The sequence below is a fragment of the Salvelinus fontinalis genome, chromosome 30 (assembly GCF_029448725.1).
Source record: "Salvelinus fontinalis isolate EN_2023a chromosome 30, ASM2944872v1, whole genome shotgun sequence".
Taxonomy (NCBI): domain Eukaryota; kingdom Metazoa; phylum Chordata; class Actinopteri; order Salmoniformes; family Salmonidae; genus Salvelinus; species Salvelinus fontinalis.
This window is the reverse complement of record NC_074694.1, coordinates 22928231-22941889: the sequence shown is the minus strand read 5'-3', so window position 1 is coordinate 22941889 and position 13659 is coordinate 22928231. Positions and strand designations below refer to the sequence as shown.

The window sequence follows — 13659 nt, the reverse complement described above, 5'->3', positions numbered from 1 at the left end:
TGTACTGCACCTTGGCTATGCCGCTCGGCCATCACTCATCCAAATACGTACATGTACATACTCTCATTCACCCCTTTTGATTTGTGTGTATTAGGTAGTTGTTGGGGAATTGTTAGATTACTTGTTAGATATTATTGCATTGTCGGAACTAGAAGCACAAGCATTTCGCTACAATCGCATTAACATCTGCTAACCATGTGTATGTGACAAGTAAGATTTGATTTGATTTTAAACCCATGCTGCTGTGGTATAGGCTATGTATTCTGGAGGCAGCGGCCCAGACCACTAAACTTCCCTAGGCTACTAGGCCCTGTTTCCTGACCAAGCTAATTTTGACTTGTGAGTATATGTAATAATGTCTTTATTGTGGACCTCCTGAGCCTCTGACACAGATCTTGGCTAGGCAGGGTAGTGTACAGTGGCCCTCCCCGGGCCATGTTAGAAACCAGATGAGGAAGTGTCTCTGTTTGTAGTTGTCAAGGAGATGACAATCTAGACCTCTGCCGTCATGTGCTTGCAGTAGTTTTGCAGTTGTACATACTGTAGGCCCATACTATAGCTAGTTTAAAAGCCTAAAACTGTAGAACACAAACTCACATGTGATATACTGTCCATAACAGTCACTTTTGAAAACTGTTGGGATATATCCTACATTATGCACAGTGGTAAGAGACAGACTTAGATTTTTGGTGGACTTTACTATTTTGTTTTATATAATAGGCTACTCCAAATCCCCAAAAAGAGGTGAAAAGTAAGCCTAATTTAGGGGTGTCAAACTACATTCCTGGAGGGCCGTGTGTCTGGTTGTTTTGTTGTTCCCTTTCAATTAGTTTCCAATTAAGACCTAAACAACCTGGTGAGGGAAGTTCCTAATTAATCAATGACCTTAATTATTCAAGTACAGGGGAGGAGCGAAAACCCGTAGACACACGGTCCTCCAGGATGTTTTTTTGACACCTCTGGCCTAATGCTTTAGTGGCACAAGATCAAAGGTTAATATAAACCCACTGTCTGTCTGTACAATATTACAATGCACTGTATTTCTCTTTTGTGTTTTTCAGATGGTATATTGTTGCTCCCCTTGCGATCAACACTGCAAATGATCCACCCACTGAGTCCCTGAACTCTGCTGAGACCCAAACGGAAACCGTTGTCCTCCTTATCCCTTCTCACTTCCTGGCCCTCCGTCAGGGATGGTGAGAACAACAATACTACCCTGTAGACACACCCTAGTGCTTTACTTCTGAACCCACCCAAGTTCAACCAACCACTTACCTCAACGCCATGATTCACCTGCCTGGTCTGTCTGTGGAAGCAACTGACTAATTTTTATGGTAGGTTACTTAGGACAGATTTCCAATACCTTATAGTAGTGAATGTGACCGTTAAGTTTTATTAAGTTTTATCCGTACATCATTGAAAGAAATTCAGTATGTTACGACCGTAAAACTTAAATTAATAGCCCAGGCGTTTATTTGCTTAAATCACTTAACACAGCAGGCGCTTGCTTATTAGAGACAGCCTTCTACATTGCCTTCAGAAAGTATTCATACCCCTAGACTTACTCCACATTTCGTTGTGTTACAGCCTGAATTCAAAATGTATTAAATATATATTTTTTCTTACCCATCTATACACAATACCCCATAATGACAAAGTGAAAATATGTTTTTAGAAATTGTAACAAATGTATTGAATTTGAAAAACAGAAATATGTCATTTACATAAGTATTCACACCCCTGAGTCAATACTTTGTAGAAGCAGCGATTACAGATGTGAGTCTTTCTGGGTAAGTCTCAAAGAGTTTTCCATACCTGGATTTTGCAACATTTGTCCATTATCCTTTTAAACCATTTTCAGGTCTTACCATAGATTTTCTAGTAGAGTTAAGACAGAACTGTAACTCGGCAGCTCAGGTACATTAACTGGTAGTCATTCAAAAATCATGTTAAACAATCAATCAATCAATCAATTTTATTTTATATAGCCCTTCTTACATCAGATAATATCTCGAAGTGCTGTACAGAAACCCAGCCTAAAACCCCAAACAGCTAGAATGCAGGTGTAGAAGCACTGTTATTGCACACAGAGTGAGTCCATGCAATTTATTATGCGACTTGTTAAGCACATTTTTACTCCTGAACTTATTTAGACTTGCCATGACAAAGGAGTTGAATACTTACTTGACTCAAGACATTTCAGCTTTTCATTTTTTAAATTAATTTGTAAGAATTTCAAAAAACATAATTCTACTTTGACATTTTGGGGTGTTGTGTGTAGGCCAGTGACATAGAAATCTACATTTAATCCATTTTAAATTCAGGCTGTAACACAACAAAATGTGGAAAAAGTCTAGGGGTGTGAATACTTTCTGAAGGCACTTTATTTGAGCCAAGTGTCTCTTTCCTTAATGCACACAGCGTTTGCTAATTTGCATAGTTCATTGTTTCTAATTTGCGTAGTTCATTGTTTAATTCCAGCATTCACTTCCAGCATTTTAATACATTTCCTCATTTCCTGCACTCATGTGTTATCATTTACGCACTGTGTCATGTTTCTTTTGTCTTAGTATGTCTCTATAAAAAAATATAAGCAACTTTTCCTTGACAGAATAATTATTCACCACTTTGACTAGAGGTCGATTGGTAGGTTTCTAGGGGTCTACTCTCAAAGTTGTGAACTGGCAAGCAAAAAAACAGTCATCTAGCATTTCTCAGCTGTTAGCAGCCAATGGCTAGCAGTTTCTTACTGGCGATTAAAAACGGATGATTGCCATAATTCTGTCTAGTCGTTACTGAATTATTTAATGTAACAAATCAAACATTAAACCTTGTAAACAATTCATGGTAATACATGTGAACCTCGTAAACAATTCATTTAGACCATGCGTTTATTTGAAATGTGCGTTCATTTGCTGAAATGTGTACCGTTGCCAGGCTATTTATAGGGACAGGCGGCAATTTCAGACTAGGAGTTTAATACCTTTTTTGCACTATTGGTTAGAGCCTGTAAGTAGGCATTTCACTGTCAGGCACCTGATGTATTCGGAGCACGTGACAAATAAACTTTGATTTGATTGAAGTGTTACAGTATTTGAATTCTCTGAATTCTCTTCAGCTGTACGCATCAGACAGACCTAGACTAATTTATTCTGACAGTCACAGCATAAATGTAGTAGATCTAATTTAAGGCTTTTCTCTCTGGGTGGAGACTGGAGAGTGGCAGGCGGATGAGGATCTTCTTGTGCAGTGGGCCGTAACCCTTGCTCTGCATCACTGGCTGCTGCGTTAGAACGGCTAGGACCATGAGCTGTTAGTATTGAATAAATTAGCCTTACATTTAAAGAGAGTCATATTTGCCATTGAACAAAATTATGTGTGCCTCTGCTGTATTTTGTGCCACAGCAAGATCAAAGGACAGTACATTTCCCAAATGGCTAATATAATATAATTTCTCCTCACTGTAGTTCGACAATAGAATTAAAATAAGAAATGAATCCTGGCCAAAATGATGGCGATGCAGAATGAAAATTAGGTTCTTTGGCTAAGCCTATATTTGTCTTTCCACATGAAGGGATCCTTTATTTGCATTTCTTTTCAGTGGCTTGGACGTGTCCCCAGCTAGAACAAAGGTGTTTGTCACTGTATTTTGCATCAATGTGCATGTTTTCCACCGGTGGAAGGTGAATAACCGATGGCTGCTCAAGTGGCCAACTCAGGATTTGCATGTTTGGTTTATTGGTCCATATATGATCCCTATCATGGATGTCAAAGTGAAGGCCACAGAGAGAGAGAGACAACATTCTCACTGTTCATTGTTAGTGTCCATAAATACGGAGCAAAAGTTGAATGATGACTTTGCAGGTAAGACAATCCTTTATTTAATAGCTTTGGGATTCAAGAGCAAAGTTTAAAAGTAGTGAAATGAAGTAGAATCACAGGAGAGATCAAATGAGAGCAGAGAAGACATTTATTTTTTAAGGTTAGCCAACATGTACCGTCTACAGTCCTTGGGGCCCGTGTTCCACACCCAGATTGTGCAGAATGTTCTTTATTAACCTGTCATAATTATTATAATTATATTAATAATTATCTGTTCTTTGGGATTGAGTGAAACAAGCATTATTGTACCATTCATTACCAGGATGTTAATAATCGTGGTGATAGTAACCATTCTCTGAAATAAGTACCAGAAAGAATCCAATGTTAGCACATATTTTCAAAATTGCGCCTCTTATTTCCTAGGGATGTTCCCAATAGGCAATTTTTTTGTTTTTTCGGGGGTAGATAGATTGTAGCTCACATCAATGTAATTGTCCTCATAATTTCAAATCCCCCAAATATTTTTGGGTAAAAGAAAAATATATAATGTACCAGTCAAAAGTTTGGACACACCTACTCATTCAAGGGTTTTTCTTTATCTTTACTATTTTCTACATTGTAGAGTAATGGTGAACACATCAAAACGATGAAATAATGCAATCATGTAGTAACCAACCAAATGTTAAACAAATCAAAATATATTTTATATTTGAGATTCTTCAAAGTAGCCACCCTTTGCCTTGATGACAGCTTTGCACACTCTTGGCATTCTCTCAACCAGCTTCACCTGGATTGCTTTTCCTCACTCTCCAGTCCAACTCATCCCAAACCATCTCAATTGGGTTGAGGTTAGGTGATTGAGGAGTCCAGGTCATCTGATGCAGCACTCCATCACTGTCCTTCTTGGTCAAATAGCCCTTACACAGCCTGGAGGTGTGTTTTGGATCATTGTCCTCTTGAAAAACAAATGATAGTCCCACTAAGCGCAAACCAGGTGGTATGGCGTATCGCTGCAGAATGCTGTGGTTGCCATGCTGGTTAAGTGTGCCTTAAATTCTAAATAAATCACTGACGGTGTCACTAGCAAAGCACCATCACACATCCTCCTCCATGCTTCACGGTGGGAACCACACATGTGGAGATCATCCGTTCACCTACTCTGCGTCTCACAAAGACACGGAGGCTGGAACCAAAAATCTCAAATTCGGACTCATCAGAGCAAAGGACAGATTTCCACCGGTTTAATGTCCATTGCTTGTGTTTCTTGGCCCAAGCAAGTCTCTTCTTGTTATTGGTGTCCTTTAGTAGTGGTTTCTTTGCAGCAATTCGAGCATGAAGGCCTGATTGACGCAGTCTCCTCTGAACAGTTGATGTTGAGATGTGTCTGTTACTTGAACTCTGTGAAGCATTTATTTGGGCTGCAATTTCTGAGTCTGGTAACTCTAATGAACTTATCCTCTGGAGCAAAGGTAACTCTGGGTCTTCCTTTCCTGTGTCGGTTCTCATGAGAGCCAGTTTCATCATAGCGCTTGATGGTTTTTGCGACTGCACTTGAAGAAACTTTAAAAGTTCTTAATTTTCCACATTGACTGACCTTCATGCTTTAAAGTAACGATGGATTGCTGTTTTTTTTGCTTATTTGATATTTTCTTGCCATAGTATGGACTTAGCCCTATTTGGTAAAATACCATCTTCTATATACCACCCCTACCTTGTCACTACACAACTGATTGGCTCAAACACGTTAAGAAGGAAATAAATTTCACAAACAAATTTTTAACAAGGTACACCTGTTAATTGAAATGCATTCCAGGTGACTACCTCATGAAGCTGGTTGAGAGAATGCCAAGAGTGCAAAGCTGTCATCAAGGCAACGGGTGGCTACTTTAAAGAATCTCAAATATAAAATACATTTTGCTTTGTTTAACACTTTTTTTGGTTACTACATCTTTATTTTTGTATTTATTTTACCTTTATTTAACTAGGCAAATCAGTTAAGAAAAAATTCATATTTTCATTGACGGCCTAGGAACAGTGGGTTAACTGCCTTGTTCAGGGGCAGAACGACAGATTTTTACCTTGTAAAGGACAACAAAGTCAAGGTATTGGAGTGGCCATCACAAAGCCCTGACCTCAATCCTATAGACAATTTGTGGGCAGAACTGAAAAAGTGTGTGGCACTCACAGCAGACCCATAATGTAGCACAGACTGAGCATCTTCTGCTCATGTGTAAGGACATGTGAGACCTCACACATCTTCCTCCCTCAGTGTTTACTGTATGTGTACGGTGTGTGTGTGTGTGTGTGTGTGTGTACCAATCTCTTGCTCACACAGCAGAGCAGATTTGTCACGGTGCCAAGCAAGGCCAGCTCCAGGAGGGAATCCTCTGTCTCATTCTTTCACCACCTCTTTCTAACATTCTATCTATTTTTCTCTCTCCATCCTCGTCCTCTATCTTTCTCTCTTTCTCTTTGGGCTTGTGCAGCTGAAAATGTTCTATGTTAGCCTCTGAGTTTGAATATCAATATTGTTGAATTTAATTCATTTTGGGTAACAGACATATACAACAAAATGTACAATGTGGACCCAGAGGATATCACTTGAAAGTATTAATTAAATGTATTGTTTCCAAAGTGGTCCTTGATGGTTGTTGACATGGTTTGACTGTGATTGCCACACAAACAATACCTTGTTTTAAAATTTTCTTTTGTTGAAGTTATAAAAAGTTGACCGCAAGAATGAGTGGCAAAGATAAAAGGGGCAAATTTAGAAATCAACCAGTAAAAGAAATACCTTTTCACATCTCTATTGATTTCTGAAATTCACCTGGTTCATGTTCTCTCAATGTTGTGATATTAATACATCTATGAGGAAGATGGCATAGTCCTTAACCAATGTGTTTGGATTTCGTCCACAGCCCCGAAGTTTAAGCGGAGTTGATATGAGAAAACGGCAGCAGCCACACATTGAAGGACCTCCCCAGGCGCCTGGCCATCCAAGACCCAACAACTGCTGCATGTGCTGGTGTGGTTGTTGTAAATGCCTCTGGTACGTCAATTCTCGCTTTCTGTTTACTTACCCCATGTCTCCCCATATTCAAAGGGCTATGGCTGTCTAAATGCCCTTTAAAATTATGCGAAATTGTGTTTAGATTTTCCTGAAATATAGACAGAAAAAAGCACCTGGTCGTATTACCTTCAAGACCACATCCCTTTCAATGTTTTTATATTAGTGGGGCAAAGTATTATAGACTGTAGTTATCAGCACTTTAGGCCAAAATAACCAATACTCGTACATTTGTAATTATTGTCGTTATTCACCCAATGTTTAGGCCGATCACATTGTTTAGAGATTAAAGTAATGAATGCTGAAAGACTGTAGGTCTGCAGGTAAAACTTGACTCGATGCTTGAAGTCTTTTTCCCCTCATAGTTTTCAGTTCTATGGGTGCATAAACAATGTTTATCAGACCAATTATCTGATGCCTGGGAAAACGGTGAGTTTCGGAAAAGAGACTCCCATATACAACTATATGATTACTACTTTTCACGTTTCCGTGGAGAAAACGGCAGGGGCGCATTAGCTTTTAATAATCAGCATTTTCACAATTCTGACCATCAAAAAAATCTGCATTTTAACCATTTCACCGGCATTTTATATTGAAAGTCAGTGTTTGTGTTTGTTTGCTTCAATAGAGTCATCAGGGGCAGTCAACTATAGTTTTTCTTCACACTAAATAAATTCATGCAACACATTTGGTAGAAAATAGCATGGTTTTCATGATGACTATAAAAGTGCAACACTATTTGGCTAGCAGCCACACACAAGTAAATTAGCTTACAATGAAAAAGTATGGTATTTTTTGCAGTTCAACATCTAGTTTTGATTTATATTTCGTTGAGTTGTCAACTAACATCAATCCAATGTGAAATCAAGAAAGAAAGGCAACATGTCATTGAATTTTGGTTAAAAGTTGGTAAATAAAGGTGAAATGCCCTTACATGTTGACCACACCACTCGCATGCGTCGCAGGCGCATGTTATTCAATCATTTCACCCACACTGATGGTGTGTGTCAACGAGAGTCCGTGTAACCAGGCACTAAAATAGAACTTGGTTCTATGTGTGATGCTTGATGCGCTGCCAGTCCCGTCTCTCCCATCTCCTCATTGGTTTTAAGGAGCATATACCCACGTGGGTGATTGAAAGATGAGGTCCACACTCCAGTCCAGTTGGTAGTGGTAATGCACCTTAAAGTTGGTTGCCAATCGCCATGTAAAGTCCAAAGAAGAAGAAGCCTGAAGGAGGAGAAATTACTAGAAACAAACTTTTATCTGTGGATTATTTTTTTGAGTAGAGGACCTTGTACATTTCAGGTAAAATAACAACCCAATGTTTATATCCCAGGACAAATTAGCTAGCAACAGCAAGGTAGCTAGCTAAATTGCCATACATTTGTTTTTCGACCTGTTCCCAAGTTAATATAGTTGGTTCAGAGTTTGTTTTGATATTTCAACCTGCGTGTTCTGATCGCGTCTGGTGTGGGTGGACAAAATCAACATGCGCGGTCTGGTCCGCATGTTACATTGATGACTTTTTGCAAATCCAATCAGTCCACCAGTGCTCTGATGTACTTTCTTCCGTGTAGTTTTTCTCCGGGAGCAAGTTAAAATGCAATATGAACTTGAAGTAAACCATTAGGAAATGTAGCTGGCTACATTATTTCTATGATAAACATGAGAAATCTGATGCCCCACCCCCTGGACAAAAACTGGTTGAAACAATGATGTTTCCACATTTCATTGTGAGGATGTTGAATCTAAACTCAGCAAAAAAAGAAACGTCCCTTTTTCAGGACCCTGTCTTTCAAAGATAATTCATTAAACTCCAAATAACTTCACAGATCTTCATTGTAATGATTTTAAACACTGTTTCCCATGCTTGTTCAATGAACCATAAACAATTAATGAACATGCACTTGTGGAATGGTCGTTAAGACACTAACAGCTTAGGCAATTAAGGTCACAGTTATGAAAACTTAGGACATTGAAGAGGCCTTTCTACTGACTCTGAAAAACACCAAAAGAAAGATGCCCCGGGTCCCTGCTCATCTGCGTGAACGTGCCTTAGGCATGCTGCAAGGAGGCATGAGGACTGCAGATGTAGCCAGGGCAATAAATTGCAATGTCCGTACTGTGAGACGCCTAAGACGGCGCTACAGGGAGACAGGACAGACAGCTGATCATTCTCGCAGTGGCAGACCACGTGTAACAACACCTGTACAGGATCGGTACATCCGAACATCACACCTGCGGGACAGGTACAGGATGGCAACAACAACTGCCCAAGTTACACCTGGAATGCACAATCCCTCCATCAATGCTCAGACTGTCCGCAATATGCTGAGAGAGGCTGGACTGAGGGCTTGTAGGCCTGTTGTAACGTAGGTCCTCACCAGACATCACCGGCAACAACGTCGCCTATGGGCACAAACCCACCGTCACTGGCCCAGACAGGACTGGCAGAAAGTGCTCTTCACTGACGAGCTGTGGTTTTGGAGGGCTGGAGCTGTTGGATCGGAGGGTGAGGGCTACGGCCATTCCCCCCAGAAATGTCCGGGAACTTACAGGTACCTTGGTGGAAGAGTGGGGTAACATCTCACAGAAAGAACTGGCAAATCTGGTGCAGTTCATGAGGAGGAGATGCACTGCAGTACTTAATGCAGCTGGTGGTCACACCACATACTGACTGTTACTTTTGATTTTGACCCCCCCCCCTTTGTTCAGGGACACATTATTCAATTTCTGTTAGTCACATGTCTGTGGAACTTGTTCAGTTTATGTCTCAGTTGTTGAATATTGTTATGTTCATACAAATATTTACACATGTTAAGTTTGCTGAAAATAAACGCAGTTGACAGTGAGGACGTTTCTTTTTTACGTGGAAAGTTTACGTGGTAACAATGTTGATTCAACCAGTTTTTGCCCAGTGAGATTTGTCATGGTTGTCATAGAAAGAATGTACCCTGCTACATTTCCTAATATTTAGTAAGATATTTTTTTTTGCTTACATTTTAACTAACATTTTAACTTACATTTTAACTTGCTTACATTTTAACATTTTAACTAAAACTATACCAGAGAAAGTAAAAAAATAGTTAGGTAGTACTTTAAAGTATTTTTACATAAGTACTTTTGACCACTGACCAAATGTCTTCACACCAGTACATTAATATACTTTCTATACTGTTACACACGCACAAATCACATAGTATTCCATACATAAGTTAAGCCCATGCAATCTGAGTTGAAACCAGAGTGAGGTGCACATGTACAGTACATAAACAGATGCATGCGCCATATATTCATGTGGTGGACACTTGATACGTTCACATGGTATTGTTGTGGTATGTCACGAAATCATGTTACGACCACATATCAATATTCATTATATAAATCAATATTTTGCTATGTGGATGGTCTCTACAGAAGGTGTAAACGGTACAGCCAAATGGTTACTTGCATAGTAGCAATATCAGTAATAGTGTCAAAATAGTATACAGTATGTACAAGAACAATATTAATAACGATATCAGTGATAGACGAGGTAGTTATATGCATACAATCAGGGGTAAAGTGGCTGAGCAGCAGGATAAAAAAAATTATAGTAGCAGCAACGTATGGCGTGTGTGTTAGGAGAGAGTCATGTGAATAGAGGCACTGCAGATAGTGCTGATGACTGGTCCGTCCAAACCCCGCATGAACAAGGGAATCTATATTCGGAGAGCCCGTTTCTGTCATGCCCTTGACTTTAGTGCAGGGCTTGTGATGTCCATAGCCTCTTCGTCACAAAACTCCCTGATCTTCTCAAAAATATACGTTTGTCTAGCTGTGTCCAGTCCAGGTGGTGCTTTTACAAGCAGACCATCTATGGGAGGAAGGATGTCAGCGTTGCTCAGCAGCTGAAACCTGATCCCGACAGACCGAACGCTCCTTGGCGACAACACCAGGCTCCAGAGCATCGAAGCTGTAAAACAGGGAATAATAAAAAATCTGAAGACATTACAACCCTGAAGAAAACATCAATTCACCTCCCAAGTTTAGATAAGAATAACCACATACAATGAAAATGATTTTCACCTGAAGTGCTGGTACTGCTTGATCTGTGGCAGCGGCCTGAAGTACGGAGTCAGGTGTTGTTGCCAGCCATAGCTTTCCATCAGCACCGTACCATCCTCCAGTCCAACCAGCTGTGGGATGTTGACCCGTCACACTTCTGGTCTTCACAACACCAGCAATCAATCAATCAAGTTTATTTTATATAGCCCTTCGTACATCAGCCAATATCTCGAAGTGCTGTACAGAGACCCAGCCTAAAACCCCAAACAGCTAGAATGCAGGTGTAGAAGCACGGTGGCTAGGAAAAACTCCCTAGAAAGGCCAAAACCTAGGAAGAAACCTAGAGAGGAACCAGGCTATGAGGGGTGGCCAGTCCTCTTCTGGCTGAACAGACAAAGTGTTCACTCTGGTCTTTCTGAAGCACTGCTTGATGAGGCCGAAGCACCAGTCTTGGGCAAACTTGTTGTGGCCTGTGATCAGGAAGTGAAGGTCCAGATTGTGGTGGAGCTTATGCATGGTCCACCAGGCACAATACCAGAGCACAAACTTGTTCTTGTTTTGGCCACTACAGTTATCACAATTCAGGTCCACATGTGTTTTCCCAACTCTGTAGTTGGTGAAGAAAGGGTGCAAGTAGTTGATGACTGCGCTGCTGCCTTTGCTTGCTTGGGCCAGCTCTCTTTTTGATGACTGTATGACTGGTGGATTAGAGTCAGGCGTGTTCTACTGATTGATGCTGAAAAACAAATTCCAGATACAAATATTTTAGCCTTATTATACAATAGATGCAAAGTGGCATTCTGAGATATCACTACACACCGTTCATACAGGGAATGTTAGCTACTGTAGCTAGCCAGCCATCTAACATCAGCTGGCTAGCTAACAGCAAGCTTTAACTAGCAATACAAACCGATTGTCATAGATAGCTAAAGTTAACCAATAGGTTCAATGTTAGCTAGTTAACATTAGGCTAAACTAGCAATGCGAAATGGCATTCTGAGAAAATACACTAACGTTACACGCACTTCACACACAAGTTCATGTTAGCTATCCAGCCACCTAACCTCAGCTGACAGCAAGCTTTAACTTGGGGTCTTTTGTTTAGACATATTACGTTAACGTTAGCTAGCTAGCTAGCATATGATATACACTGCTCAAAAAAATAAAGGGAACACTTAAACAACACAATGTAACTCCAAGTCAATCGCACTTCTGTGAAATCAAACTGTCCACTTAGGAAGCAACACTGATTGACAATAAATTTCACATGCTGTTGTGCAAATGGGATAGACAAAAGGTGGAAATTATAGGCAATTAGCAAGACACCCCCAATAAAGGAATGGTTCTGCAGGTGGTGACCACAGACCACTTCTCAGTTCCTATGCTTCCTGGCTGATGTTTTGGTCACTTTTGAATGCTGGCGGTGCTTTCACTCTAGTGGTAGCATGGGACGGAGTCTACAACCCACACAAGTGGCTCAGGTAGTGCAGTTCATCCAGGATGGCACATCAATGCGAGCTGTGGCAAAAAGGTTTGCTGTGTCTGTCAGCGTAGTGTCCAGAGCACCACCAAACTCCAGCTGGCTAGCTAACAGCAAGCTTTAGCTTGCAATGAAAACAACTTTCTGATAAAATTAGAAACGTATAATATCTGAATCTGTAGCTAGATTCTTACCTGTATACATGGATGAAAGCTTCACGGCAGACTGCAACCCCTTTTATCAGACATTCTGTGTTGTTTCAGTTTAGTTTGCACAGCCTGTTTGGCCCACTGATTTCAAAGCGGGTTATTTTCAGAGTGAGAGAGTCAGCATTGCATGGCACGATCGTCATCCAGAAAGTAGTCTGACAACTTTTCCCCACTGACCTTTGTTGATAGCGCCTGATAAATTCAGGGCAGCAATGTTATTGAGAGCAGTAGCAACATATTTGCAGTTCTCCATGGCTAAAGTTATACATTTCAAAAAAACTGCAGTAGACGACTATCTACGCATTACAAGCAGCTCATTTTATAGACACAAGATGCAACACCGCAGACCAATCCGAACTCATCTCTCAGCATGTCCAGCCCACTCATTATCTCAGCGAATCATGGCTAGCGGGAAGGTTGCTGGCTTTCTCTGTGGCTAAACCAACTAGGTATGTAATTGAACAGTTTTATTCGTATTTACAGATGACATACAAGTTTGATATTAAGGGACATGAAAGTTCACATTCGAGAAGGTATTTCTTCCAAAAAACGCATTTAGATAAAAAAATATTTTTACGTTCAAAAGGCTCTCCTGTGAAGTTGTGACTTGCGACATATGCCTAGTTTCCTGAATCAGGTCACATATAATAAAATGTCATCTTTTAGAGCTCAGAATATGTCTGTTCTCATAAGTGTTAGCATGGAATGGTACATCCATACAGTTCCATGATCTACAGATGTAGGATGATCATTTGAGCCAGTTTGCTACAGCAAACAAATAATCCTGCAGAAACCGGAAATGTGCATTTTTATGTGGATTTATATTTAATGGACATTTTTGCAGTGGTTGATACATTTTTTGTAAGTGGAAATTACAAACTTCAGAAGTTTTTTTAAAATTCAAATACACTACACGTTTTAAATGTCCTGCACTGCAGGAAGGTTATCCTGCAACAGAGTGATACAATTAAAACCCTACATCTGCATTGTGATAAGTGATGACTGTGGAGCTTTGAGAAACTCTCATGTCC

At 40.2% G+C, this 13659-nt stretch overlaps 1 protein-coding gene across 2 annotated transcripts in view; it reads left to right on the top strand.

Moving 5' to 3' along the window:
* rgs17 (regulator of G protein signaling 17) overlaps nt 1-13659 on the top strand; it is a 49779-nt gene that overhangs the window by 9157 nt on the left and 26963 nt on the right. Inside the window, exons 2-3 of one of the 2 annotated variants that reach the window (XM_055890061.1) lie at nt 1062-1196; nt 6741-6871. In XM_055890061.1, the coding sequence (XP_055746036.1) occupies nt 1194-1196; nt 6741-6871 (134 nt within the window). In that variant the 5' untranslated portion in view covers nt 1062-1193. Of the gene's footprint in view, nt 1-1061; nt 1335-6740; nt 6872-13659 lie in introns of both variants that reach the window. The other variant, XM_055890060.1, reaches the window with a different exon arrangement.